Source organism: Caenorhabditis elegans, chromosome I, assembly GCF_000002985.6.
Source record: "Caenorhabditis elegans chromosome I".
Taxonomy (NCBI): Eukaryota; Metazoa; Nematoda; class Chromadorea; order Rhabditida; family Rhabditidae; genus Caenorhabditis; species Caenorhabditis elegans.
In genome coordinates, this window is record NC_003279.8 from 91,368 (window position 1) to 117,587 (window position 26,220).

The following is a 26,220-nucleotide window of genomic DNA, read 5'->3' on the forward strand; positions in this document are numbered from 1 at the left end:
CCCCCTCTAAAATGAAAAGAACAAGACGATTGACAGCTAGCATGTGCGACGATCAAAGTACCGATTTGATTCAGTTGAAGGGACACGAGAACGCGAAAAAGTCGGAAGCCCATCTGAAAGTGCTGGAATACATTGGCAAACGCTATGAAATTCGAATGACCGACGGGCGGTACATACGTGGCACGATGATCGCCACTGACAAGGACGCTAATATGGTTTTCAACAAGGTAAAAATTTGATGAAAATTTGGTCCAAAAGCTCATAGTTTCAAATATTTTTCCTTAAAATTATGCGCCGCAGGCAAAACAACATTCCGCCTTTTTCTATTGCTGGCTTAGTTTTCGCAATTTTCTCGGCTACCAGGCTACTGCAAAAATGATCGATCCGTGAATTGTGCAAACATCTGAGTTACACAGAGAGTGGGGCGGAGCGGAACATCGCAACACTGCCGCATGGTTTTTCCACAACTTTTTTTTTCAAGAAAGTTTCGATTGTACTTGTTTTTTCTCTTTTTTGTATAAAAATGGTATTCATTCTAAATAATTCACATATGCTAAATTGCATATAAAAACATGGAATATCCTCTCAAATTAAGAGTCTTAATCTTATTAGAATTAAATTGGATATCATTTTCATTCGAAAAGAAAGAGAAAGAAACAAGTAAAATCGAAACTTTTTTGAAAAAAATGCTTGATTTTATTTCATTTTCGTTGTTTTTTTTTCAGTATTTAACTTTTGAACGATCGATTATTTATAAGGTTTGCGGTTAAAAACGATGAATTTCGTGTTTTTCTTTTCTGGATTCAAATGACAAGTTTTAACCAATTCGAATGTCAAACACGGAAAAATAAGCGAAAATAACAAAAAATCGTGTATTGTAACCAAAAAGTTCTCCACGAGTAGTACACTAGAGCCGACGCGCCGCAGGTTTGCAAAACAACGCCCACCCCGTTTTCTGCGCGGCACTACACAATTTTCTATCTCACGAATAAATATTTCAGAAAAGGCAGGATTTTGTCTGAAAATCATGAAAAATCAAGTTTTTTTCAGGTTTCCAACGCTGAAATGGTTGGAATTAGGGTTTGTTACCAAAAATCGTATAATATTAAAATCCCAGTGCTTCTCTGTCTTTCAGCAATTTCTTTTAATTTCCAGGCAGACGAGCGATGGGACAAAGATCCACAATTGAAAGGAGTCCGATTTCTAGGGCAAGCGATGATCTCGAAAAAGCACGTGGAATCGATGCACGCGTTGCCGGACCCTAAAGAAACTGAAATTTGATCCAGTTTTCTTATTTTCTCTAATTTATCCCATCCTTTTCTTGTCAAGATTAATATAAATTAATTTTTATCGAAGCGATTTTTGTTCATCTCATCCAAATATGAAAAAACATTCGAAAAAAAATCGCAGGCTTCACTTGGAACCGCGCGCCATCAGTTGAAAATGCTGAATATGTACAAAGACTGGAAAATATTAAATTTTTATGTTTAAAATTTCACGTTTTTCGTGTTTTCCACAAAAAAGCAATGCATTGTCGTTTTTCAAAAAACACTCATGGTAAACGAAGTCCCCGTGGAGTACACGACAATGTCGCATCGAGACCCAAACTGGGAAACGCCTGCGCCTTTAATTTTAGGAGTTTAATTTTCGAATTTCGAGTTATTTTTTTCTCAAGTCTTTTTGCGACTTTTTTTTGAATATTTTATTACTTGTAGCGCTGAAATATGACAGTTATTATAGCGTCACACTGGGGACCTCAATCAAAACAGGTATTTTTCAAAATTTCGCCGTAAAATCTAATAACCAATTTTGAGATGTTGCCACCCGAGCCCCCACGGATAATTCTGAGAGAAGTTCCGGTCCAGAATAACCAGAAAGAGCATCCACCGGTTCAGGAGATCAAAACCGTGTCCAGCAAGTCGAAGGAACATCGCGTCAGTTCGAGCCGGAAAATTCCGGATCACTTCGACGTGGGCCCACGGTTCTACATGAATGTCCCCGCAGATGGCTCAGAAGTGTTCGAGGACGACGAAAAAGACGTCGAGAACGAGTGTTGGGCGGTGATCGAAAGAATAGGAAGCGAGGATGACAAGTTCGAGGCCTCTGAGCTTGTCGAGTACCGCGATCACGATTGGTACATCGCTTTGGCGATTAATAAGGAGAAAACGCCGGATAAGGCGAATTATCAAGTAGGAATTACGAAAAAAATTTTGATTTTCAATCTCATTTTTTAAATTTCAGCACCTACTCTACAGCTATCGAGGCGGAATCCAACGCATAATTCTCACGCCTCAACAGACGGATTCGATCGACAAAACGCCGCTAGTGAAGTACAAAATCATCGGAGACGGTCTGTACGAAGTGCTTCCGATTCACTCGTCCCTTCCTCAAACTGGTCTAATCAGTCCCAAATATCGTTACAACAAAGGCGTCGAGCTTCGGATTTTCGGGATAGTGAATTGGATTGATTTTGTGTTGGACGACGATCATCAGACGCACAGGACGATGGTTTGGACAGATGCGGTCGGACCGATCTATCTGAGTGCCGCGGATCGAGCCAATATTCGACGGAAGCTGCTGCTGACCGAGATGCAGATTTTCGCGCCGTTGCGAATGTGCCATATTACTGTCAAGGCGGAATTTAACTTGTTAGTTAAAAAAAACGCGTAAAAAGAATAATAGTTCCAAATTTTCAGCTCGATTCCCGATGGTTCCCCGATTCAATGGACCATATCATCGTTCCAGCCACTCATCGAAGAATCAGAGAAGGATCCGAATATTGGGCGCAATTTATGGCCAGCGAGAGTGCTCAGATTCGATGATTTAGTCGTTACAAAGAAGGTGCTTAATCATTTTAATATTAAATTTTAACAGCATTTATAATTATTTATCTATTTCCAGACACCGAACGGCTACTGGCTGAAGTCTCAAAGATTGGAGGGTCACGTTAATGTGTTCGCCGGTGCAAATCAAATCGGAATCATTGAGTCGGCGGGTGAAAAATACGCGACGAAGGGAAGCATGATGGCGTTCGTGGTTCCGTGCTATCAGAACAGCACGTTTGCATATTTCGAAGCACTTATCGCCGGACCCCCGCGAGTCGTGATGATTATTACCGAAGGACGCTTTCTGAATTATTGCCCGAAGACGTGGCCACCGTCTGTTCGGAAAATGCGTGATCAGTATCAGAAAGAGCACGTTGTAAGCACAATTTTCCAGAGAAAAAGGCTTTCGATAAATTTTCTTATTTTCAGCTGAAATCCGAAGTCCGAAGTTCACCAATCTGCATGAAACAGCCGGATTATTGCCTCAAATCACTACGAGGATTCAGCGAGTGCCCATTTTGATCACTCAAAGTTTTATATATTTCTGTATTTCTTCTGCCTTATTTTAAAAAGTATTTTCCCGTTTTTTTTCTTTTGTTCAATTTTCCCTTTTTCTTTACTTGTTATGTCCTATGTTTCATGCTAAATTAACGTATATTTTTAATTAGCAATTAAAAAACTTTCTGATTAACTGCCAGTTTTTGAGAAGAACCAGAAGATGGAACGCAGGCGAGTTTCTGAAACGGAAAGGGTTTGAAATTTTTATCAATCAAACAAACTCGCAATTTTATCAAAAACCATGCCGTCGTTGCAAGTTTGAAAAAACCACATATATTTGCAACATTGATAGAATATCATTGGATCGTATGGATCCGCCATGGCCAGACCATCATATTGACATGTACCGTTTAATGGGTTCGGTACCGCTGAAAAGTTGTTGGTCTCGCAGCGAAGTACTACAGTAATCGGGAAAAAGCGCTGTTTATTATCGATTTTTCAATTAAAAATCAATAAACTCGCCGCGAGATCCAAACCTCAACTTACGATAGCTTTTTGTAGGAGTCGATTGTCCATCGACAAGGAAGCCAGCAACTAGGAAAATTTTGATAGGGAGAAGCATTGAAATTTAATTGTTTTTGGGGGTTTCGTTTGGTTTTTATAGGAATTTTTGAGCTGTAAGAAAACAAAGCAACATTTATTTCAATTAAAACCGGAAAATATGAGTCATTATGGGGGGTTTTCAACCGTACGGAATTTGACAAATTTGAAACTACCATAAAATGGTTAGTTTTGTAGTTAGAGAACTCAAAATTGATTTTCTAAGACAAAAAAATTGCCCTTTTTCAGAATATAGTAGGTTTGTATAATTTCCAAAAAATTATTTTTCTTGCCCAAAAAAAAAAGGACAGTCATTAGATGGCTGAAAAAAAAGTGGGCAAAAATAAAAAGTGTCTAATTTTGTTGAAAACGGGTAATTAATATATGCAGAATTCAGAAAATCTAGGTTTAACCCATCAAAAACCATTAAAAAGTGGCAAAATTTGGCAATTTTTGCAAAAACTCACAATTTTGAAACTCCTCTAAATTGGTTCAATTTGTAGCTAGAGAACTTAAAATTGGTCTCCAAGCCCTAAAAAATTGTCCTTTTTCAAAATATAATAGTTTTAAACGTTTTTAGAAAATTTATTTTTCTTGCCCAAAAAAAAGGACAGTCATTAGATGGCTGAAAAAAATTGGGCAAAAATAAAAACTTGTCTAATTTTGTTGAAAACGGGTAATTCATATATGCAGAATTCAGAAAATCTAGGTTTAACCCATCAAAAACCATTAAAAATCTAAAATGATTAATTTTCTAGTTAAAGGATTCAAAATTGATCTTCGAACACTAAAAAGTTGTCAAGTATCCAAAAAAAGTGGTTCAATTTAAAAAAAATTGGTCAGGGAAAATTATCGATTTTTTCGCCGCTTCGCAACTTGGACGAATTTTTCTTTCGCTGCACAAAAATCAATAATTATTGATTTTTTTTCTAAAACAGAAAAATAGATATTTGCACTTTTCTGAAAAATCGATATTAAACGGAAATTCGCAAAAATCGATGGTCACTAATTTTTTTGCAAAACCCCAGTAAAAAATCGCTTTTTTCGCCGCATTTCCTAACTTTTTCTATGCCACCACTATTGATTTTTTTTCCAGAAATCTTGGAGCTTCCCAAACCCGCTCATCAGCCCGCGTGCTTCATCAATCATTCCGTTGAGAACTATGAATTTTTCGAATGAAAATTAAAAAGAGGGGGATTTATTAGACTGAAAAAGTGTTTTTGTGCCACGTGGCGGCGGCCGAATTCTCCTGGACGGGAATTTCTAGGCCATGCTTGGGGGAGATGAGGAGATGGGGGTCAACTTCAAATGTGTGTAACAAAATAGAAAAAAAACTATAAAAGGTAAGAGGAGATCAAAGGTCACGCCACTAGGGCTTGAAAAATGAATGCCTGCCTACAAATAGACATGTAGGAATGTAGGCAGGCAGACAAAAAGTGGGTGAACAACGAGAAAAGGCACGTAAAAAGGGGTAAAGGTTAGAGAAAAAGAAAAAAAAAGCTCACAGAGCACATTAAAAATGGAAAAAAACGAGATCATTGGATATTCTGCTGCCGTTGATCATCGTCATCATGAATGATCAGCTGATTGGGGTCGACTATCACATCATCTGGGTTCACGAGAGCATCTTCTTCGAGCAGCTCATGCGGAGGATGATCGTCGTGATGATTTGGCTCTTCCACAACCACTTGTTCGAGGACATCTGGAATTTATAGAATTAAAAAATACATTTTTTAGACAAGAAATCGACAAATTTCTGTGTTTATTTCTATTTTTCAGATAATTCCACACAATTAGATAGTTATTGAGTTTTCTTTCTATAAATTTCAAAAAAAAAAACGATAATTATTGATTTTTTTTTAAATCAAAAACTTCACAAAACTCAATAATTATATATTTTTCGTCCTCATTCTCTTTCGGTTTTGTGTGTGTGTGAGTTTTTTTGAAAAACGCAAAATTTTCTGTGATATTTCTATTTTTTAACCTGACATGGGCAGTTTTTGAAAAAATTTTGCAATATTTTCGGTGTTCTTTCTCAGAAAAACTCGAAAAATTGCAAAATAAATGTAAAATTTATCAAAAATTACACATTTTCGGTCAACCTTTTGCTCAGAGAAACTAGAAAAAAAATTTCAATTTTTTTGGAAACCTGCCAAAAAATGAAGTTTCAGTGAAACATTTTTTTTATCTTTTTTCGAAAATTTAATACATTTTTTTGCAATTTTTTAATATCAATCCGTTCTCACATTTTTTGGTAAAAATATGAGGAAAATGAATACATTTTGGATTTTTTCAGAAAATCTGTTTACCATTAATCTGCTTCTCCCCAGTATAAACTTTAGGCTCATTCTCGTGCACTTCTTCTTCCAAATTAACATCATCACCAACTGTCCCAATAACTTCTTCCTCGACAATTTCCTCAACAATTGCTCCATCAGGAGCCATATGCAAATGCATTTCTCCATTATCCATTTCTTCTCCAGCCATTATTTCGACTCCAAACGTGTGATTCACTATTTGCAAGAGACGATGTTCGCTTTTTTCGAAGAGCATTTTGAAGAGCAAATCGAATGTCTCGTTGTCGGTTGCTGAGCCAAATGAGTTCTTGGCAATACGGAAGAGAGCCTCGTTTCGACTTGTTCCACGCGCCATTCCAGATTGTGATAGAGGCTGGAAATATTACTATTTCAGATTTTTAGATTAAATGTGGAGCTGGGAAATTCGAGTTTTCGACGAAAAAATAGCCTTTCAAAAGATTATTTTCAGATATGTTTAAAAAAATTCCGTTGAAAACGACGAAATTAGATAAAAATTGGATTTTCAGCACATACACGGGCGTTTGATTACGTGGCCGTGAAAACGGAGAAACTCGGCCACGTAGAAACAAAACCGAAAATTGCAGAAAATCCAGGAATTTTTTTTAATGACTCCGAAATTTCCCCGATTCCGAATAATATATATGAATGAATATATACTTCTGAAAAATTTCAAAACCTTTGCTCACCAAGCCACTACTCTGCTGCCCAAAATTTTTAGGCTCCTGATATTTCGCCTTTCTATACGGCAGCTGAATCTGTTGCTGGGATGATGATGGTTGCTGAATCTCTTCGGTATGTGAAACCTGAAGCTCTCGCTCGTCGAGCATCTCCTCAAGATGCACATTTTTCTTTCTGGATCCTCCTTCTGAAGCTTCTGCTGAAGCTCCAGCCGTGTCAGTCGTCCAATCATCCACAAAATCACCCGCCGCCGCCGAAACAATCATCTCATTCTTCAACTCGTACGGATCATGATCATCTTCAGCATCCCGAATACCATCAGTCGCCGCCATAATCTCACGACGTCGTACATAATAGAGCATCTTCGTGTTCACCTGAATCCCATACTTCTCCAAAATCACTTTAGCCACCTCGGCAGGTGTCATTCTCGCGAGCAGCCGGAGCACATCCTCCCGAATGTGTGGTGGAAGACGTTGAAGTGAGTATTCTTGAGCGGAGCTCATCGTGCTCACGTTAACCGGAGCCGGCATCTCGCCGGGCTCAGTGTACCAGTAAATGATCATTGCGTTGCCGATTTGATGGCCATTCTTCAACACGTACGTCACCTTCTTGCGAAGACGTGGACAACGTGGAAGGGTGGCTGTGTAGACGTGAAGCTGGAATTCGATGAGATCCGAACGATGGGATGATGGTGTCTTCCAGATGCGTAGTTGACCTTCTCGATTCAGTGCGAGCGCTTGTTTCGCAGATTTTGGACGTTTTGTGATGCCGTCTGAAAAACAGAAAAAAAATTAAGTTTGGAGCATCTTGAATTTGCCTTTTTTACTTTCGGAACGTCCCACTTTTGCTGATTTTTCGTGTTTTTTTTTCTGGAATTTTGGAATTACAGGGAATATCTCTCCAAACCAATTACAGGGAATATCTCTCCAAACTGGCCGTCGCAGGAAGACTTCACTTTTAAATTGTTTTACCTGTAGGCACAAAAGCAAAAGAGGAGAGCCTACATCTTTGTATCTTCGATAAATTCGTTAAAAGTTCTTTTGTCTTTATTCATTTTTCAAATTATTTTCCAATGTTTTAAAAACATTTTTTCTAAACTTTACAGTAATTTGGGCTATTTTCACTATTTTTCAACTTTTTGACGCGTTTTTAATTCTTCATTTCAACCTCATTTTGTCCAAACTTTCTCAAATTTCCACATAATATGGCCGATTTTCATGAAATTTTCATAATTTACACCAATATATTCAATTTTTAACCTCATTTTTTTCACAGAAATTCCCAACATTTTCACATATTTTTCATGACAAATTTGAATTATTTCAATGTTTTCCAAACTTACGAGGATTGGTGCTAGTATTCTCTGACCACGGAACCAGTCCATCACACGTCAAATTTCTTGCATCAACCTCGAGCCCATCAATAAAGAAAACGAATGCGGCTTTGCCAGTTGTGGCTGGCGGAAGGGCCGGTACTCGATTGTTGAGGCATCCGAGGGACTCACTGCAAAAAAATCATCGTTTTTTCTAGAAATGGATCGATGTTTGTGTAACTTTATCGATTTGCTAGAATATTATCGATTATTCCGAAAAAAAATTTTAAAACAACAACTGTATTTCTATTTTTATTTTTTTAAAGATAGACTTCCAGATCATATTTTTTTTGAAAATTTATTTAAAAAATTATCGATTTCTCTAGGAAAAATATCGGCTATTCTCGAAACTTGTGGATTTCCCTAGAGATTTATCGATTTCTGAAAAAATTATCGAATTTTCTAGAAATTTTGCAAATTTTTTCATAAAATTATCGATTTTTCTGAAATATATCGACTTTTCGCCCAAAAAGTACGTACATCAATGAAGGCTTATTGACAAGAAAGTGTAATTGTCGATTCCTATCATTCCAGAACTCCATATCCAACAGCTGAAGATACAAACTACCATCATCGGCGGCTTGTGCTGGCACAGCAAACGGGCATTCTTTCTCGCATTCCGACATATCCGACACATCATTATCGATATCATGTATCTGCGTTGGCTGGAAAAATGGATCCTACACGCGTTGAGCACACACTTTGTGAGCTCTGCGAGAGCTCAATGAGAACCTACCGGTCGTTTTGTGGCTCGTTTCGCGAATCGTTTCAAATATCCGCCATGCATTCGTGGTAGCTCGCCTTCCTGATTATAGTCGTACATGATGAGCGCATGGCTCACCACGAGCCGTGATTCGGTTTCCATCATGTAATAGATTTTTTTGCGTAGTCGTGGCTCGCGTGGATTGATGGAATACAGGAATACCAAGTGGAATGGGCACGTTTTGTAGTCCATGTTGTCTTTGGTCTGTGAGGGGTTTTGGATATTATTACGGGAGGCATAAAATTCTGAGAATGCGTATTGCACAGCATATAGACCAGATCCGTAAATCAACACAAGCCCTACAGTAGTTATTTAATAAATTACTGTAGTTTTTGCTGCGAGATATTTTGCGCGTCAAATGTGTTGCGAAATACGAATTCTCAGAATTTTTTGTTCCTAAGAACAGCTCGTCAATTTTTTTTTCAGTTTTTCAGGGTTATTCAAAAAAAACCTGTTTTTAAAGCTTCTAGGTCTCATATTTAAAAAGTTTTGAGAATTTAATACATTTTTTTTAATAGAAATTTGGCAATTTTTTCATCACCTCATCGTCGATTATTCTTTTTGAAAAATTTTCGATTTTTATGGGAATATATTTATTTTCCAAGAAGATTAACTTTTTTTCAAGAAATCTGAAAATTTATCAATTTTTCAAAAGAAATTAATGAATTTTATCAAAAAAAGAATAACTTTTCCAGAAAATATTTTTTTTTCTTAAAAATTAAAAAAAAATTGTTAAATCGCTTTTTGTGTCAATTTTTCAAAAAAAAAAAAGAGGCATCGAGAATATCCCATTTTTTTCGAAAAAAATTTTTTGGTTATTTTTCTTTTTTTAGATAAAATGTATATACTTTTTTAAAAATGTTTTTTCACCAACAAATTTTGATATTAAAAAGTTGGAATTTTATGACTAAATTATGGAAAACTTTTTCGATTTTTAGAAAATCGGAAAATTTTGAAAGTGGGCGTCGTCAAAAAATTTAATTTTTTAAGAAATTATAGAAAATATGCTGATTTTGGTATTTTTGGAGAGCGTCGATTTCCATCGGATTTTTTTGGTTGTTTTCCCTGGGATCCATGTAACACCTGAAACTGTGATCCCAGCTCATCACAAATCACTCCGACTTTGCGAACTTTCGTCCGATAGCACGTCGGATTCTGTGCATTTCCATTATGAGACCATGGCGAGAAGTCGTCACGATTGATGTCGTGTGGAAAGATGGCTGTCCCGGCGACGAAGAATGCGTACGCACGAGAATTACGAACAATTGGTGGGTGTCCCGGCTTCGCGTAGTTCAGCAGACCACGTTCTTCGCTGGAAAAATGATGATTATATCGAAACATTCGAGGAAAATGGATAGAAAAAACGAAAAATTCAATTTTTATCAAAGTTCGTTTATGTTGATGAAAACATTATTACGGGAACACAAAATTCTGAGAATGCGTATTGTGCAAAGTATCTCGTAGCGAAAACTACAGTTATTCTTCAAATGACTACTGTACCTATTGTGTCGATTTACGGAAATAATTTATAAATCGATAAAACAGTAGTTATTTTTAGAATTACTGTAGTCCTCGCCACGAGATATTTTGCGCGTCAAATATGATGCACAATACGCATTCTCCAAATTTTGTGTTCCGTAATAAAAAATAAAGTTGTTAGATGAATATTCAGGGTCTCAACAAAATTTAATCTGTGTTTTCAGTTTTCATGTTTTTAGAGTGGAAAACGTTTTTTTTTCAGAAAACAGTCAGAAATGTAGATTTTGTTCCATATTTCAAAAAATCATTTAAAAAATATAGAACATTTTTTTGAAAAATCAAATTTCTCCAGAGTGTAGTACGCCATTAAAGGTCTCGTCACGATTTTGTTTGTTTTCAATTTTTAAGTTTTTGAAGTAGAAAATTATTTTTTTTAGGAAAATTTTTCGTCGATTTCGTTGAAAATTCGCTAATAAACGGGGATTAAAAAAAACGAAATTTTCCAATTTTTCGAAAAAAAAAATCGAAAAATTCCTCCCAAACTTACACAACATTGGTATTAGCAATCCACTCCAACACGGCCTCAAACGTGCTGGCGACCCTCTTATGTCGAACAGTCAAGTAGATATGTCCCGTTTCCAATTGCCGGGGATTCTCAAAATAGGGCGCCGGGTTCTCCTGCTGAGTAAGCGGATCATCGTCAAACTCCAAATCGTAGCCATTGTTGAGCACATCCTCTTGAGACATATCCAACAAATCATCGTCTAGCAGATGTCCCTGAGCGTCTTGAGCAATCGAAACATCTTGCATTAGCTGATGTTGCTGCTGCTGGTGCTGATCGTGTTGAAGCTGGATCTGATCTAGGGAATCATTGTGATGTCCGATGACTTCTTCTTCCACAACTTCCAAATCTTCTACATCTATAAATTGTTCTTCATCATTCGGTGCAGCAGATGATGTAGATGGATCTTGTGATGTATCAATCTTCTTCTGATCGTCGATCCATTTCGATCCTCCAACACCTCGTCCAGGTGTTCCAGGTGGTTTAACATACGGACACGGAACCGGACCATCTCTCACATATTCATAGATATAACACACATTTCCGATCGTAATCGTATTGTTGCGTTGAATATAAATGAGACGCTTCCGAAGACGGGGACATCTCGCCAGGACGGACATTGTTTCGACGAGACACAACTGTGACGAGTGCCAGCCGCCAGCCGTGTCTTTTGCCATTTGGAACTGGCCGTTGTCGTCTTGGACGATGGCTCGGCGAGTTGAGCGGACGCGGGGTGACGGACCTTCCGAGGCAGCTGAAATTAATGAAACTACGGCACTCTGTACATCTCCGGAGGCACCACGTTTTCAAGATCTACCAAAACAAGATCTACTATTTGGAGATCTACGAAAACAAAATCTACGTTTTCAAGAAATGGTACCATGCTAATTGCAGTTTTCGCAGTTTTCTCGAAGAACAACAAATCAACAATGTTGACCGCCCAGTGTGCTCCGATGTCGCGTGTTGTTTAGCGTTTAGAAAAATCTTTTTTGAAAGAAAAACTTCAGGAGAACGATAAACAACGCACGATGAGTAATATGGAAGAATTTTTGTTTCGTTTTTCTTTGAGAAAACTGCGAAAAAGTGCTAGATCCTGAAAACGTATATCTTGTTTTGGTAGATCTTATTTTCGTAGATCTTGTTTTTGAACAGATCTCGAAAACGTGATGCCTCAATCTTCTGCAGTTGCCGAATTTTCACATTTTTAAACCTTAAAACATATTTTTTCTAAAACTTTTCCAAAAATCGATTTCTTCGTTTTCACGATTTTTTTCAGAGAAAATATAGAAAATCGAAAATTTGTAAATTTTCGATTGAAAAAATGGAAAAATTACAGGAAATTATTGAAGATTTAAACTTGTTTCTAAACAATCGAAAATTATCGTTTTTTTTCTTTTGGAAATTTTTTTTTGGATTTTTCCCAAAATGGTGGTTTTTGAAATCAAAAAGCGTTAAAAACAAATTTCTTTTAAAATTACCGGAAATTATTTTAGAAAATTTCCGAAAAGTCAATAAATTAAAAAATCGAACAAGAGAAAGAGTTATTAAATTAAACAAAAACAATTTCACAAAAGTCGATAACTATTGATTTTTCATCAGAATTTCCTAAAAGTCGATATTTTTAAACCTTCTGATAAATTCTTTTTTTGTTAAAAAAAACTTTCGATTGATTAGAAACACGTTTAAATCTTTAATAACTTCCTGTAATTTTTCCTTTTTTTAATCGAAAATTTACAATTTTAATTTATTCTTTTAAAAAAATCAAAAAACGAAGAAATTGTTCGTTTTTTCTGGAAAAATTAATTCTTCGGCTCGAAATTTCGATGATTTCTTTTTAGAAAAAAATATATGTAAAAAATTATACAATTTCAAATAAAACACTGTTTTTTTTCTTTTGATATTGAAAATAGTAGAAATTTTTCAATAAAAATTCCAATTGTTCACTCAAAATTTCAAATTTTCGACAAAAAAACTTACGATTAACAGTCCACGGTGACAGTCCATCGCCAGTATGATTAATCTGATTTGCAACAAAATTCGCCGGCACAAAGTACACAAAAACGCCGGTTGTCGGAATAAGTGGCGGTAGGTACGGTGTTCGGCGATTCAAACAATTCGATTGGCTCAGCAGCTCGGGCTCATTCACCAAATATCGGAGGAGAAGCTTCTTGTTGTGTGCCCAACCGAGTTTTGCAAGTTTTACGCGAAGAAACATTCCACCACGTGGTCCTTCCACTATCTCGTCTTCGAACTGGGAATTTTTTTTTGATGAATTTGAGAAAAATAGTTTAAATCTTTATATTTCAGTTTGAAATCGCCGAATTTCAGTTGTGCACCTTCGTGTATATTTACGATATGTTTAATCTTTTTCGGATGCTGATTTCCGATCTTTAACGGTTTTCCTTCATTTTCGTCGGTTTTTTTTGGATATGTGTTTTTGAGGTCAATTAATGAACCATTTTATTATCAGAAAACTAGCAAAATGTTCAATACTCGACAGAAAATCCATATGCTATATGCTTTTCTCGACTGAAAACCGGAAATGTTGCTAGTTTTTGATAATAAAATGTTAAATTAACACATTTTCAAAAAAAAAACACTTCTACAAAAACCGACGAAAATTAAAGAAAATCGTTGAAAAAACGAAAATCAACACCCGATAAAGATTAAGCATTTCGTAAATATACACGAATTTGGTAAATCGACACATGGCATCTCTAGCGCGAAAATTCGAAATTCGTAATTTCCAGCTGAAATATTAAATCAGGGAATTTTTCTGAATATTTCACTTAGATATTCGGAATCAGGGAAAAATTTGGAGTTCTTATAAAAAAATTTACTAAGCAAAGTTTTAGCAATTTAGGTTCTAATAGGCTTTACAAATATCAAAAAGTCCCGATTTTTCAAGGATCTATATATATTTTTAGAACCACAGATTTTTTGCTGTTTTTCAGCATTCTCGGAAGACCATACCGGTGTGGATCCGGGATCATCCAGATCTAACGAGACGTGCGGATCAGTTGGATCGACCATCGCATGTCTTAAATAGTCGTTTCCGTGCGGAAGATTTACGATTGGTGGAATTTCACCGGGACACGTGTAGTCGTAGAGAATGAGCACGTTTCCATAGATTTGGCCATCGCGGGAGAGGTAGAAAATCTGGAAAAAATTTTTTGAATAGATTTTTTCGCCTTTTCTGAAGGATTTTTTTTGAAATTTGAAGGAAGACGGGTTTTTGCTTGCATAGACTCAAAATAAACCCTTTAGAAAATTTTTACGTTGGCTCAAAATATCGAGAATAAAAACCAATTTTTTTCTAAAATTTCGAAAAAATGGGCATAACGGCGGAAAATGTATTTTTATTTGATTATTGTACCTTTTTCAGTTCATTTTGGAGCATTTTTGGCCCATAGGCTTAAAATTAACCTTAAACATTTAAAAAACGTGAAATAAGATATCAAAAAGCCATTATGGCCACTATGACCTAAAAAAAATATTTAAAAAAAAACAACTTTTTTTTGAATATTCAAATTTTCTGAAACTGATAATAAACCTTTTTTCTCAATCTTAACAGTCTCGGCAGCCACGCGCTGTACTCGGTGAGATGAAGTTCGGCGATACGTGGATCTCCTTTGACCGATTGGAGCCGTCCGTTGAGACGAGCAACCGGATGACGTCGGACATTCGGTTTGATGACTGGATCGTTGAAGTGTTGCTCGCCGCCAGTAGAGCTCCATGGCTTCAGATCGTCATTCGAGACGTCTTTTATCGACATGATTTTGGAGCCGTCCACGTAGAATGCGAAACAGGCTTTGTGTGGAACAAGTGGTGGGAGACGGGGTGGTTTGTCGAGAAGCCAACCTCCTTCGCGACTAAAAATGGGGACCGTTGATTTTTGTTTTTTTTTTCTGACCGATTTTTCGGACAATAGCTTGAAATTTTGACAATTTTCTTTATTTTTAGAAGATATTTTTTTCTTATATTTTTTTTTCTCTAAAAACTATAGTAAAAAATAGTTCAATTTTTTGTGGTTCTGGCGAAAAATGTATTTTTTCGAAAAAAATTTTTTTTTTTCAAAACAAGATATTTAGATTTATCACTGAAAATTGCTAATTTCCAGTGCGAAAAATGACTTTTTCTGGCTATTTCTGCCTGATTTTTGATATAAATTCCAATTTTCACAATAAAATTGCTGAAATTTTCTCCTTTTTTCACTGTCTCCGTACATCATTGCAATTTCGGTCTCGTTGGTGAGCAGCTCAATTATTCGTTCCTTTCTGAGAAGGTAGGCCAGGCAGCCTGATATCACTGTGGCGTAGCAATCACCGTTTTCCGTCATTTCAACTTCATCTTCGAACTGCAAAAATTATAGAATTGAAAAAAAAAAACGATAAAATCCGACTTTCTCGATGATTTTTATGATTTTTAACTGAAAAATTGATTTTTCGGCATTTTCTGAAGGATTTTGATTAAAATTTGAAGGTTTTTTTTTCTCCCGTAGGCTCAAAAAACGCCCTTTTTATGGCGGCTCAAAGGCAAATTTTAAGTAATAATCGAATAAAAAATCATAAATTTACGACCCCTACGGCACGGGAAATTGGAGACTTCAGCTAAAACTAACCGTTGATTTTGAATATTTTGAGCCAAATTTGGCCAAATAGGCATTAAATGCACTCCAGATGACTAAAAACACGTGAAAAAAGCTATTAAAATTAGGTAAATAAGACAAAAACAGAAAAAAAAGAACTTGAAGCGAAACTGGAGCCCATTTTTGGAGACAATTCTCATTACAAAATTGGTTTTTTGGGCACATTTTTTAGTCTTTCTAGTTATTTCGAACATTTTCCGAAGAATTCCCATAAAACTTTGAAGCTTTTCCATGTAAGCCCCTACCAATTTCACGTGGTACTGCCTTTCAGCAAGAGCTTTACTGATAACTCGTTCTCCTTGAACTCGGAACATTTTCGACGGTGTCGCCGCCGCCGGATTTATAATTTTCATCGCCTTCTTCTCCTTATCCCCATCGTCGATAGACCCATCGGTATCCATTGGCTTGCGTGTTCGGACACGTCGCTGTTTGCTGGGCCTGGAAAATTTCGATTTTAAAGATTTTTTAAATAAAAAATCCCCCACAAATTCATTTCCAAATCCGGTGGTTGCCCATCCATAAACCCGTCGTCCTCCTCCTCATCATCACCGAACGGGTCCATTTGTATGCGATCCTCGTCTCGATATCGGGAAAGGTTCAGAATTGGCGGCTCATCCTCTACGATGACCTCCGTCTCTGCGTGGAGCATCGAGTCGTCGCCGGCGAAGATGGGCTCTCCGAGCTCTCCGGCGGTGAGCTCCTCCAAATGTGGCGCTGGCTTTCTCTTTTTCGCGTTTCGAACCGTACTTTCCTCCGTCCTGGAGCGTTTTGGAGCTGCGATCGAGCTTGTTGATGCAGAGGCGAGCGCTTCTTCCTTTGGGATGCCCAACTCGTAGTCTTCATTGTTGTAGAGCACGGATTTCCGAGCATTTCGACGTGGACGAGATTTTGTGGCTGGATCCTGGGGCTCTGCGGCAGGCTCTGGATTTTGCTGGGGCTCTTCGGCCGGCTCTGGATTTTGCTGGGGCTCTGTTGGATTTTGCACAAGCTCTTGATCAACTTCTTCCTGATTTTCTGCCAATTCTCCCGAATTTTCAGGATTCTCGGACATTTTTCTGCAATTTAATAATTGAAAATAAGAATAATTAACGGGGTGGAAAATTAAAAATTAAACAAGCATTAAAATAAATTTGAAAAAGTCCTGATTTGTAGTCCGCAACGCACGCACGCAAGCATACACCAGAACAACTAAGAGAGACGGGAGGAGAGATGGAGAATTTGAAAGAGACGGCGAGGCGACGAGAGAGCCGGAGGATTGAGGAAGGACAAACACACAGATGTGGGGTCTTGCAGCGCTTTCTCTGCGTCTCTTTTTTCGACATTTTTCAATGGGAAATTTTTTTTTGGAGTTTTTCTTTTTTTTTATCGGAAAACTTCAAAAAATTCAAATGGAAACGCTGTACGGACAATGCATAGAATAACACGCAAAAATGCACATTTTTAGGCCTTAGGTTACTGTAGTGGTCTCGGCGCGAAAATGCGGATTTTCATTTTGAATTCAAAATAAAAAAACTGGACGTGATTTGGTACAAGCGTTTAGTGAAAATGTTTCACAAAATAGGAGATCAATTAGATATATTTATTTATTCATGGAAAATGACTATTTGGAAAAAAATTGCGAAATAAATAAAACTCGATTAAAAACAATGTGCATATGTCTTCGTTGCTTTCTTGGCGAGGGTTTCTCGGTATCGAGTTCTACAAGAGACACACATTACGAATAACCAAAATAGTTTAGGTAATATACACATTGGGTGGGGGTGGGCCAGAATAATATTGAATAAGGGTGAAGAAAAAATATTCAAAATACGTCGCTGAAGTTGGCATACAATCTTGAGTCGGATAAATGGTAAGAAAGCAGCACCACTCAACTCAGATCACAATCTTCTGAAGAAAAAGGGACGAATGTATAGGTTCGGAGGGGGGGGAGGGGGAAGGGGTGGGGATGGAGGCAATTACAAATAAATCTGAAAGAAAGTTACAAATACTACACACCAAAACGGTGAAGACTTGCAAACGCAGTGCTTGCAAGAATTCGATAAAACTCGCGGATGTTAAGAGCGAATCATTTGGATTTCGGGGGCAGTAAATTAAATGGACAAGGCATTTCGAAAAATACACACGTTAGACTGAAAAAAAAAAACACGATGTGATTTATGGGATGCAACACTGCTTCTTTGGTGGGTCGGACGCTGGCGAAGGAATGATTGTACCACTGCCACCGCCATATCCTTGTCTGTCAGTTCCTACATGCTTGTTGGATACTGATTTGTAGATTTCCGTCAGGATATTAGTGAAAGCTGCTTCAACGTTGGTGCTGTCGAGGGCAGATGTTTCTGAAAAAAAAAAATATATAAACGCAATAGATTAGTTTAACTTACCAATAAACGACAATTGATTTCTTTCGGCGTAGATCTTGGCCTCGTCTGTTGGAACTGCACGCAAATGGCGCAAGTCGCTCTTGTTTCCGACCAACATAATCACAATGTTCTGATCGGCGTGATCACGAAGCTCCTTCAACCATCGCTCAACATTCTCGTACGTCACATGCTTAGCGATGTCGTAGACTAGGAGAGCTCCGACAGCCCCACGATAGTAAGCGGATGTGATGGCACGGTAACGTTCCTGTCCAGCAGTATCCCAAATTTGAGCCTTCACTGTCTTGCCTTCTACCTACAAAAATAATAATTTGAATCATAAGTGTATTCTAATGAAGTTCCTCACCGAGATGCTTCTCGTGGCAAACTCGACTCCGATTGTTGATTTTGATTCCAAGTTGAACTCATTTCTTGTGAAACGAGACAGGAGATTCGACTTTCCGACGCCTGAGTCTCCAATCAGAACAACTGAAACAATTTTTCGTTTGGGAATTGAAAAATGAAAAACAAAATTACCCTTGAACAAGTAGTCGTATTCATCGTCACGAGAGCCCATCTTTACTGCTGAGCTGTAAAATGATAAAGCTTGTTTGAAAGTTGTGTATATATTGGGACGATTGTAAAAAAGAAAAAGGGCATTGGTCACATGATTCATCAGCCGGGCGCAATGTTTTGTTGTAAAATCGATATTAAAAGAACGAGACACTGTTTTATCGGCGGAGAATATTTTTATGTTCTGTTCCCGACACAAACGCGGAGTCAGGAACCGGTTGTCTATCTCGACGGGGATTGAAAAAATATAAGTGAACTTGATTTAAGAATGATTCAAAGTATATGGAGTTGGGAGTTTTATATTGAATTTTATCAATATATGAGGGTGGTTAGTCAGAAGAAAAATGTGAAAATGTATATAGAAGTGTGTTATGAAAGAGTATTTGAGGCTTATCATACCCGAAAAAGGGAAGGTGAGCGGCCGAACTTTGTTTGTCGACACGATTTCGAAATAGTTGAACAGGATATTTTTAACAAGGGAAAGCTTTCTCTGGGTGTTCTTTTTTGATAATTTCAGCTAAAAATTGAAAAAAATAATTAGTTTTATGGCTGTGAACATCCAGAATAAGCTTTTCCGAACGCGAAATGCGTGTGAAACCCATAAAATCGAACGTAAAACAGGTCAGGCGCACCGGCGCAGCCACGTCGGTCTGAGGGTACGCGACGCTAGCCGCAGCGCAAGCCTCCTCGGGTCTCGGCACGACAACTACCGTACCCCTTTCGCAGCGGCGCAACGGAATCTCAATTTTACATTTTTTTCTTTTTGGCCTAACGAATTTTTCCGTTTTTTCAGAGCATTTTTCATTGATTTTCTTAAATTTTCATCAGAATAAATTTTAGAACTAATTTCCCGTAATTCTGATACGCGTTTTTTATAGTTTTCGTGAAGAAAATGCTGAACATTCGAAAAATACTGAAATAATTTAGTTTTGAAAACTTGCTCCTCTGTTTCAATATCTTATAATTTTCTTTTCTGATTAATATTTTGATTTTCCAGGTAATCAATCGCCTATAATGGCTCCAACGTAAGTTTTCTTTATAAATTTATATTAGATTGAAATTTACTTTTAGGCCTGACTTTCAAATACTTCAATTTTGATATTAATTCTTGGTTTTTCAGAAAGAAAGTGCCACAGGTTCCAGAAACTGTGCTCAAGCGCAGAAAGCAGAGAGCCGATGCCCGCACCAAGGCTGCTCAACACAAGGTGACCGTCGCCGCTGTAAGTTTATTTAACTGTCAGAAAACAGAAAATGCTCTTCAAAAGCACTGGTTTTAGGATCCACTATTATCCAAGCCAGCCGTCAAAACTGAGCTATAAGAATTATCTTGTTTTTGGGTGAGGTGTATTCAATTCAGAATGCGTCTCAATAACACGATGACAATTCGAAATTTTAAAGTTTAAATTTTCTTTTAGGTGTTTGAAAATTAATTTGAACTAATCCTGCATTAAAAATAAAATTTTTTACAGAAGAACAAGGAGAAGAAGACCCAATACTTCAAGCGTGCTGAGAAATACGTCCAGGAGTACAGAAACGCCCAAAAGGAAGGACTCAGACTCAAGCGCGAGGCTGAGGCCAAGGGAGACTTCTACGTTCCAGCTGAGCACAAGGTCGCCTTCGTCGTCAGAATTCGCGGTATCAACCAGCTTCATCCAAAGCCAAGAAAGGTGAAATTGTGTTAATGAGTTTTTTAATAACCATTCTTTGTTTTCAGGCTCTCCAGATCCTCCGTCTTCGTCAGATCAACAACGGAGTGTTCGTCAAGCTGAACAAGGCTACTCTTCCACTTCTCCGTATCATCGAGCCATACGTAGCTTGGGGTTATCCAAACAACAAGACCATCCACGATCTCCTCTACAAGCGCGGATACGCCAAGGTTGACGGAAACCGTGTCCCAATCACCGACAACACCATCGTCGAGCAGAGCCTCGGTAATTTGAAAACTTATGCTTTTTAATTCTTATTTAATTGTTTTCAGGAAAGTTCAACATCATCTGTCTTGAGGATTTGGCCCACGAGATCGCCACCGTCGGACCACACTTCAAGGAGGCCACCAACTTCTTGTGGCCCTTCAAGCTCAACAACCCAACTGGAGGATGGACCAAGAAGACCAACCACTTCGTTGAAGGAGGAGACTTCGGAAACAGAGAAGATCAAATCAACAACCTTCTCCGAAAAATGGTCTAACTTGTTTGTTGTTCATACCTTCCTTCCGGATAAATCGTTATTGTTTGACGTTGTTTAATTATGTGCATAAATAATCATGAAACGTGATCGTCTTGGCTCGACTCATCTCGCATTTCATGAAGCGTCTCATCATTCAGATGAATCGTAAAACCGCTTTGCTGACTACTCTCCCGAGAACAGTCACTGTTCCCTACTATGCTCCATCCTGTTTATTTCTAGAAACTTTTCTTCGGAGCAAGCTAATTCCCTATGAAGTGAGAGCATTTAGGTTAATAAACATAGTCCAGATTTAAATCCAGACAACGCAATGTTCTCTCTACAATGTACTCCCTCGTGAGCACCTATACCCATTGATTGATGTCGATGGGTATTTCTTCAAAAATTTGATGGAAGGACTTGATTATCTGCTCGCCAAATATGGAAAAGTTGGCTTAAAACTAGAATTTTAGAAAAAGCTTAAATATTCTTCCAGTCTCTGGACTCGGGCCTGACTCCAAAAGAGCGAGCACAGGCTCTCGCATTGAGCGCTTTGCTCGACGAGCTTACTTGGATGCTCGCCTACTCGCGAGGCCAAGATTTCACGTGGCTCCGCGATGATCGTAAGATTATCGAAGACTTCGGGCTTGTTCAGCTCTATTTTTGGAGGAATTGGATTGTACCGCAGATGCAGAAACGGGTAGATTATTGATATTTTATGGAAAAATCGATAAAATATTGATTTTTTACTGAAAAAATTGATCAAAAATCGATTTTTTTTTCCTCGGAAAATCTGTAAATTAGTAGTTTTTTGTTGAAACAATCGATAAAATTCTGGTTTTTCAGAAGCAAAATCGATATATTAGGCCAAAATCACCAAAAATTATCAATTTTCCTATAAAATTTACCATTTTTGGCTAGATTATCGATTTTTAAGGCAAGAAAGTCGATATTTCACAATTTTTTATTGATTTTTTTGGCTTTCCAGCGCGCAAACTGTGCCAAGATCTAAATTTTCCGAAATTTTCATTTCAGACACGCCGCCGAGTGCGAGGCTACGGAATATCCGGAAAATCGGCGAGAAAGGAGGTCGCCTGCCGAACTGAAGCAATGTTGGAGGCATTGGCCTCACTTTTGGCCTCGAATAAATACTTTTTCGATGTCAATGAACCGTCTTGGGTAGGTGGCAGCCAAAAAACTCGGCCAAAACTCGGCCTTTCAGCTCGACTGCAAGGCGTTCGCCGTGCTGGCTCAATTCAAATATACACCACTGCAGAACGAGGCCCGCGTAAAACAATTCATGAAGGACCGAACTCCAAATTTGGTGGGTGGCCTTGAGTTTTCTAGGCCACGAGATTTGAAAAATTCTATAATTAGGGCATGTGGTTTCAGATGACATTTGTGACGCGCATGAAAGAGGAATTCTGGTCGGATTGGTGCACCACGTCGGAGGATTGAATTTCGTGGAAAATGCTAATTTGTTTAATGTAATATGATTTTGCTTCGTAGATTTTAACCTATGCTCGAATAAAATTTATATTCTAATTTTAAAAAAATTTCAAAACAAAAAATTTCTTACGTGACAATTAAAGGGTATTACAATATGGGCATAAAAAATGTATTCCCTAATTTTCGAACTTGTTCAGTCTTGGTTGCCCAGGTAATTTTTTTGCAGTTCTTGTTTGGGACTCGGAGCGATTTTGCGCAGATGCATCATATTTGACGCGCAGAGTTTTAATTGAGGTTTGAGCTTGAATTGAGTTTGAATTGAATTTTAATTAAATAAAGCGAATTCTAGAATAAAATGATGTGTTTATTGCGAAATAGATCGTGAACCTACAAAACAACAGACTTTACGCGCAAATTTCCGAAATTTTCCAGAAAAACCAGTCAGAATTTCAAATGATACTTGTTCCTCTTCTATTTCTTCTCCCAATTTTGTTGTGCGGTGGGAAAAAGAAAAAAGCGAACAAAAATGTGAAAGAGGCGTCGAAAGTGAACTCACTGGTTCCACCGTCGACCTCTACGGACCCGCTGAAGACTAAAGAGAAGGAGATGAAAAAAGAAGAAGCTCCGGGAGCACCAGACGCCCCGACTAAGCCGAAAAGTCCTCCGAAACCAGTGGTCCAGGACACGAAACTTGCTGAAGTGCTGCCTGAAAGTGAGAAGGAAGACGAAATGAAGAATGGTATTCAGTTGCCGAATCCGCCGAAAAATTTGGTGGGTCTCACGGCGATTTGAGTGTTTTATCGATTTTCTATGAAATAATTGATTTTTTCTAAAATTATTGAGATCTAGATTTGCGAGTTTTCTGAATTTTCTAATATATCGATTTTTCAGAAATGCGAAAGTGAAATTGCTCCAAAGGAAAAGCCGGCGGCTGACGAAAAGAAGGACGAGAAAAAAGATGAAAGCAAGAAGGATAAGAAGGAAGAGAAAAAGGAGGAGAAAAAAAAGGAAAATGACGAAATTATGTGAAAAATTCGATAAATTGGTTCTTGAAGATTATTGATTTTTCATTGTCGATTTTTCAGAATTCCTCGAAATTTATTTGCGCGTCATATATGGTGCATTGAGTCCATAGAGACTTCAAAGTTCACGCGCAAATGCAGACATTTTTGCACGCGCTGCGGTGAAATTCCTCTTGGCGAATTCAAATATTTTTTCCCGCCTTTTTTGAAAATTTTCGAGGCGTTGGTCGAGCTGAATACACGTGAAGTTTAGACTGAATGTCAAATCACAAATACATCACATTTGACGCGCAAAAAATTCGTTTTGAAAATTTGCGCGTCAAATAGGGTGCATTGAGTACGCGGAGCCAATACATCACACTTGCTTTTCGTGGAAAATGGAGCGAAATTTGATTTTTTGATTTAAATATTACGGGAACAGAAAATTCTGAGAATGCGTATTGTGCAACATAATTGACGCGCAAAATATCTCGTAGCGAAAACTACAGTAATTCTTTAAATGACTACAGTAGCGCTTGTGTCGATTTACGGGCTTGATTTTTTTTCCATTTTCTTCAGTTTTTCTGACATTATTGTGTTTTATTTTAATATTTTTACCGATTAATAAATGATTTCCGTAAATCGACACAAACGCTACAGTAGTCATTTAAAGAATTACTGTAGTTTTCGCTGCGAGATATTTTGCGCGTCAAATATGTTGTGCAATACGCATTCTCAGAATTTTGTGGCCACGTAATATTTGCGTTAAATAAAAATCAAAAAATTAAAAAAAAAAAAACATTTCAGAAATTTTCAAAAATTTTTTGAAAAATTGACGCACAAAGTCTCCTGTTTCCCTTTTCCCCAAAGTTTTAAACTAATAAAACTTTTTTAATTGTCGAATCCGACCAGTTATTTAATACGAGACAAAACGGAAACAAAGATTCCAATTTCCGATTACGGTCAGCTCAACACTTTCGCTCAAGGAATTCTCTACGCTTAGATTTTGATCTTAATGGAAAACTGGTAGAACTTGGTATAAAACTATCCAAAAAACTGGCAGAAAGAGTAGTCTTTCCGAAGAAATGAAGTCCCTAATCGAGGAAGATGACTTGGAAGTCGGCAGATTCCGCCGCAACGCGTTTTCCGCCGTCGCCCTCTCCACCTCCTGTATTCTGGCGATTGTGGTGTTAACACCAATTGCCTATCAGGCAATTCAGAGAATTCACTCAAATTTGCTTAACGATGCCCATTTTTGTCAGGTAATTTTTTTAAAAAATTTAGAAATTTTGATTTGGAAATATTCAAATAAAAAAAAAGTTTTTCGAAATTTATTTTCAATCGTTTGAGATTTTGACATACATTCCAAAAATTCCTACTCTTCGCAATTTTTTAGTCAACTCAAACTCAAAACCTTAAAAAAAAACCGCAAACCTGTCATGGCGCATCGATGTTATCCCTACGCTAAATGTTCTGTTTTCGAAGGTTACTTTTTTCCAATTTTTATCACCAAGGAAAATGTATACACAAAAATATATAGAATTTGACGTGCAAATTGGCAAAAAACTAAACTTGCGCGTAAAATCACTGCATTGCCTCTGCGGACTCAACACACCAGATTTGAAATTTCAGGAACTTATCGATTTTTGTAAAATTTTGCAGCATGGCGCATCGATTAAATATTAAAAAAAAATTGAAAATTATCGATTTTTTTGAACACGAACAATTTGTGGAAAATATGAAATAAAAAAAAACATGGTGCATCGAAAAACTTACAGGCTCGAAACCGTGACCTCTGGACAGAAACAATGAAGATGGCTCGGAGCCGCGGCCGGGACGAGGAGCTCGTGGCCCGAACCAAGCGAGCGGTTAAAGGCACATGGCTCTTCGGACAGTATATTCCAGACCGATCAAGCAGAAATCGACGACAGCAATACGCCGAGGCCGCTGGCGGAGGCGGTGGAGCACCACATGCCGAGTGTAGACGGGGTCCACCGGGACCACCGGGTGATGGTAGGTTTTTAGATTTGCGAGGCAATTGTGGTGTATTGGTTTAATTTTACAGACGGGGTCGACGGAACGGACGGAAAAGACGGTGCACCTGGAACCGATGGAAAAGACGGTCAGGTACCACAAGGACCAGCCGACGGAGGTTATCAAGAGGGACCATCTGATGCAGTTGAAGCATGCACACGTGAATGCCCACCAGGACCGCCTGGACCAACTGGAGCGCCCGGAGACAAAGGATCTCGAGGCTACCCTGGAGAATCTGGAGAGCCAGGCACCCCGGGAAGCGCCGGACCGAAAGGAAATGCTGGACCGTAAGTGGAACTAAAGAATCGATAGTTTTCGGTAAAAAATCAATCATTTTAGGAAAAAAATCGATAATTTTCATTTTCATTTTTCTCCATTAAATTATGTTAACTTTCTAGAGCTGGACCACCAGGACCACCCGGATATCCAGGACGTCCTGGAGAAACCGGAGATCACGGAAAGACGATCGCCGGAGAGGCGCCACCTGGACCACCAGGACGACAAGGAGAAATGGGTCCACAAGGACCACCGGGACCACCAGGGCCACGTGGAAAGGACGGAGCCGGTGGAGAGAAGGGTGCTCCGGGAGATCAAGGTAATCCGGGACCATATGGAAAACCTGGGCAACCGGGAGCTCCAGGACCCGATGGCTCTGCTGGTGAGAAGGGAGGATGCGATCATTGCCCACCGCCAAGAACTCCACCTGGTTATTAAAGATTCTTCGATTGATATTTTATTTTATTTTCATGACGTTATTCATTTTGTCATTCGGTTTTCTTTTGTTGCAATATGATAATAAATCAGATTCTCTTGCCAGTAGTTCCAAGTGCCCCAACATATTTTTGAGTCCTTTATGTAGATCCCTCTCCTCGAAAGCTGGATGATTTAATAAATCTTTCA

At 38.1% G+C, this 26,220-nt stretch overlaps 9 protein-coding genes and 5 non-coding genes across 18 annotated transcripts; 8 read left to right on the forward strand and 6 right to left on the reverse strand.

Annotated features, from left to right (window-relative positions):
* Positions 1–36: 36 nt before the first annotated feature.
* On the forward strand, positions 37–1,353 carry natc-3 (Sm domain-containing protein; the record flags this gene model as incomplete). 2 transcript variants are annotated; one of them, NM_001392591.1, is made up of 2 exons in its annotated part: positions 37–227; positions 1,156–1,353. In NM_001392591.1, the coding sequence occupies 2 exons, from the start codon at positions 42–44 to the stop codon at positions 1,279–1,281; spliced, it is 312 nt and encodes a 103-aa protein (NP_001379978.1). The 2 variants fall into 2 exon arrangements, with proteins under 2 accessions (NP_001379978.1, NP_001382272.1); NM_001395347.1 differs by lacking the exon at positions 37–227 and having other exon boundaries at positions 1,216–1,281.
* Positions 1,354–1,654: 301 nt separating this feature from the next.
* On the forward strand, positions 1,655–3,517 carry pid-2. Its single transcript, NM_058271.8, has 6 exons — positions 1,655–1,769; positions 1,815–2,189; positions 2,242–2,648; positions 2,697–2,841; positions 2,902–3,201; positions 3,255–3,517. The coding sequence occupies exons 1-6, from the start codon at positions 1,725–1,727 to the stop codon at positions 3,345–3,347; spliced, it is 1,365 nt and encodes a 454-aa protein (NP_490672.2). The 5' UTR covers positions 1,655–1,724; the 3' UTR covers positions 3,348–3,517.
* Positions 3,462–3,945, reverse strand: Y48G1C.13 (Chitin-binding type-2 domain-containing protein; the record flags this gene model as incomplete). The annotated part of the gene is made up of 3 exons (NM_001261860.4): positions 3,462–3,562; positions 3,609–3,751; positions 3,870–3,945. 3 exons carry the CDS (start codon positions 3,943–3,945, stop codon positions 3,497–3,499), a joined length of 285 nt encoding a protein of 94 aa, NP_001248789.2. The 3' UTR covers positions 3,462–3,496.
* A 1,146-nt stretch (positions 3,946–5,091) lies between these two features.
* Y48G1C.8 (DUF7747 domain-containing protein) lies at positions 5,092–16,856 on the reverse strand. 2 transcript variants are annotated; one of them, NM_001306238.2, is made up of 14 exons: positions 16,229–16,856; positions 15,989–16,181; positions 15,322–15,452; positions 14,649–14,967; positions 14,069–14,254; positions 13,073–13,346; positions 11,081–11,849; positions 10,138–10,366; positions 9,028–9,258; positions 8,772–8,956; positions 8,262–8,422; positions 6,928–7,691; positions 6,233–6,593; positions 5,092–5,625 (listed from the first exon to the last, which is right to left on the reverse strand). In NM_001306238.2, the coding sequence occupies exons 1-14, from the start codon at positions 16,792–16,794 to the stop codon at positions 5,459–5,461; spliced, it is 4,536 nt and encodes a 1,511-aa protein (NP_001293167.1). In that variant the 5' UTR covers positions 16,795–16,856; the 3' UTR covers positions 5,092–5,458. The 2 variants fall into 2 exon arrangements, with proteins under 2 accessions (NP_001293167.1, NP_001293168.1); NM_001306239.4 differs by having other exon boundaries at positions 5,104–5,625; positions 8,772–8,971; positions 16,229–16,800.
* Positions 16,857–17,306: 450 nt separating this feature from the next.
* On the reverse strand, positions 17,307–18,690 carry rab-11.1 (Ras-related protein rab-11.1). The gene is made up of 4 exons (NM_058274.7): positions 18,638–18,690; positions 18,468–18,589; positions 18,125–18,416; positions 17,307–18,079 (listed from the first exon to the last, which is right to left on the reverse strand). The coding sequence occupies exons 1-4, from the start codon at positions 18,675–18,677 to the stop codon at positions 17,898–17,900; spliced, it is 636 nt and encodes a 211-aa protein (NP_490675.1). The 5' UTR covers positions 18,678–18,690; the 3' UTR covers positions 17,307–17,897.
* Positions 18,691–19,183: 493 nt separating this feature from the next.
* On the reverse strand, positions 19,184–19,404 carry F53G12.16. The gene has a single exon (NR_049899.1). It is a non-coding gene; the product is annotated as an Unclassified non-coding RNA F53G12.16 (non-coding RNA).
* On the forward strand, positions 19,209–19,357 carry F53G12.15. Its single transcript, NR_049900.1, has one exon. It is a non-coding gene; the product is annotated as an Unclassified non-coding RNA F53G12.15 (non-coding RNA).
* Positions 19,405–19,670: 266 nt separating the features above from the next.
* rpl-7 (Large ribosomal subunit protein uL30) lies at positions 19,671–20,905 on the forward strand. Its single transcript, NM_058275.7, has 5 exons — positions 19,671–19,698; positions 19,794–19,893; positions 20,143–20,340; positions 20,388–20,604; positions 20,652–20,905. Exons 1-5 carry the CDS (start codon positions 19,688–19,690, stop codon positions 20,858–20,860), a joined length of 735 nt encoding a protein of 244 aa, NP_490676.1. The 5' UTR covers positions 19,671–19,687; the 3' UTR covers positions 20,861–20,905.
* On the reverse strand, positions 19,920–20,069 carry F53G12.17. Its single transcript, NR_049901.1, has one exon. It is a non-coding gene; the product is annotated as an Unclassified non-coding RNA F53G12.17 (non-coding RNA).
* F53G12.12 lies at positions 19,925–20,058 on the forward strand. Its single transcript, NR_002606.2, has one exon. It is a non-coding gene; the product is annotated as a small nucleolar RNA F53G12.12 (small nucleolar RNA).
* Positions 20,906–20,917: 12 nt separating the features above from the next.
* F53G12.9 lies at positions 20,918–22,384 on the forward strand (the record flags this gene model as incomplete). Of its 2 annotated transcripts, NM_001306336.5 has the most annotated exons (6): positions 20,918–21,114; positions 21,160–21,285; positions 21,333–21,536; positions 21,872–22,015; positions 22,059–22,160; positions 22,229–22,384. In NM_001306336.5, the coding sequence occupies 6 exons, from the start codon at positions 20,998–21,000 to the stop codon at positions 22,292–22,294; spliced, it is 759 nt and encodes a 252-aa protein (NP_001293265.1). The 2 variants fall into 2 exon arrangements, with proteins under 2 accessions (NP_001293265.1, NP_001076602.1); NM_001083133.4 differs by lacking the exons at positions 20,918–21,114; positions 21,160–21,285; positions 21,333–21,536 and having other exon boundaries at positions 21,947–22,015; positions 22,229–22,294.
* Positions 22,385–22,439: 55 nt separating this feature from the next.
* F53G12.8 (uncharacterized protein) lies at positions 22,440–23,341 on the forward strand (the record flags this gene model as incomplete). Its single annotated transcript, NM_058277.4, has 3 exons — positions 22,440–22,496; positions 22,718–23,056; positions 23,177–23,341. The coding sequence occupies 3 exons, from the start codon at positions 22,440–22,442 to the stop codon at positions 23,312–23,314; spliced, it is 534 nt and encodes a 177-aa protein (NP_490678.3). The 3' UTR covers positions 23,315–23,341.
* Positions 23,342–24,288: 947 nt separating this feature from the next.
* 21ur-13877 lies at positions 24,289–24,309 on the reverse strand. Its single transcript, NR_049902.1, has one exon.
* A 10-nt stretch (positions 24,310–24,319) lies between these two features.
* On the forward strand, positions 24,320–26,131 carry col-45 (the record flags this gene model as incomplete). 2 transcript variants are annotated; one of them, NM_058278.4, is made up of 4 exons in its annotated part: positions 24,320–24,548; positions 25,065–25,299; positions 25,352–25,607; positions 25,719–26,131. In NM_058278.4, the coding sequence occupies 4 exons, from the start codon at positions 24,372–24,374 to the stop codon at positions 26,032–26,034; spliced, it is 984 nt and encodes a 327-aa protein (NP_490679.1). The 2 variants fall into 2 exon arrangements, with proteins under 2 accessions (NP_490679.1, NP_001293264.1); NM_001306335.3 differs by lacking the exon at positions 24,320–24,548 and having other exon boundaries at positions 25,095–25,299; positions 25,719–26,034.
* Positions 26,132–26,220: the final 89 nt, after the last annotated feature.

Bases quoted from the DNA above. Each gene is read 5' to 3' on its own strand.
- Y48G1C.8 (NM_001306239.4), bottom strand. From the start codon at position 16,794: ATGTCCGAGAATCCTGAAAATTCGGGAGAATTGGCAGAAAATCAGGAA. The intron at 11,850-13,072 runs GTAAGTTTTTTT...CATTAATTTCAG, and splicing joins GTCACCGTGGACTGTTAATC to CTGCCTCGGAAGGTCCGTCA. The intron at 8,423-8,771 runs GTACGTACTTTT...ATTTTTTTGCAG, and splicing joins GTCAATAAGCCTTCATTGAT to TGAGTCCCTCGGATGCCTCA.
- rpl-7 (NM_058275.7), top strand. The intron at 19,894-20,142 runs GTAAGTTTATTT...AATTTTTTACAG, and splicing joins ACAAGGTGACCGTCGCCGCT to AAGAACAAGGAGAAGAAGAC. The intron at 20,341-20,387 runs GTGAAATTGTGT...CTTTGTTTTCAG, and splicing joins TTCATCCAAAGCCAAGAAAG to GCTCTCCAGATCCTCCGTCT.
- pid-2 (NM_058271.8), top strand. From the start codon at position 1,725: ATGACAGTTATTATAGCGTCACACTGGGGACCTCAATCAAAACAG. The intron at 2,190-2,241 runs GTAGGAATTACG...TTTAAATTTCAG, and splicing joins CGGATAAGGCGAATTATCAA to CACCTACTCTACAGCTATCG. The intron at 3,202-3,254 runs GTAAGCACAATT...TCTTATTTTCAG, and splicing joins AGTATCAGAAAGAGCACGTT to CTGAAATCCGAAGTCCGAAG.
- rab-11.1 (NM_058274.7), bottom strand. From the start codon at position 18,677: ATGGGCTCTCGTGACGATGAATACGACTACTTGTTCAAGG. The intron at 18,417-18,467 runs GTGAGGAACTTC...TTATTTTTGTAG, and splicing joins TTGCCACGAGAAGCATCTCG to GTAGAAGGCAAGACAGTGAA. The intron at 18,080-18,124 runs GTAAGTTAAACT...TTTTTTTTTCAG, and splicing joins AAATCAATTGTCGTTTATTG to AAACATCTGCCCTCGACAGC.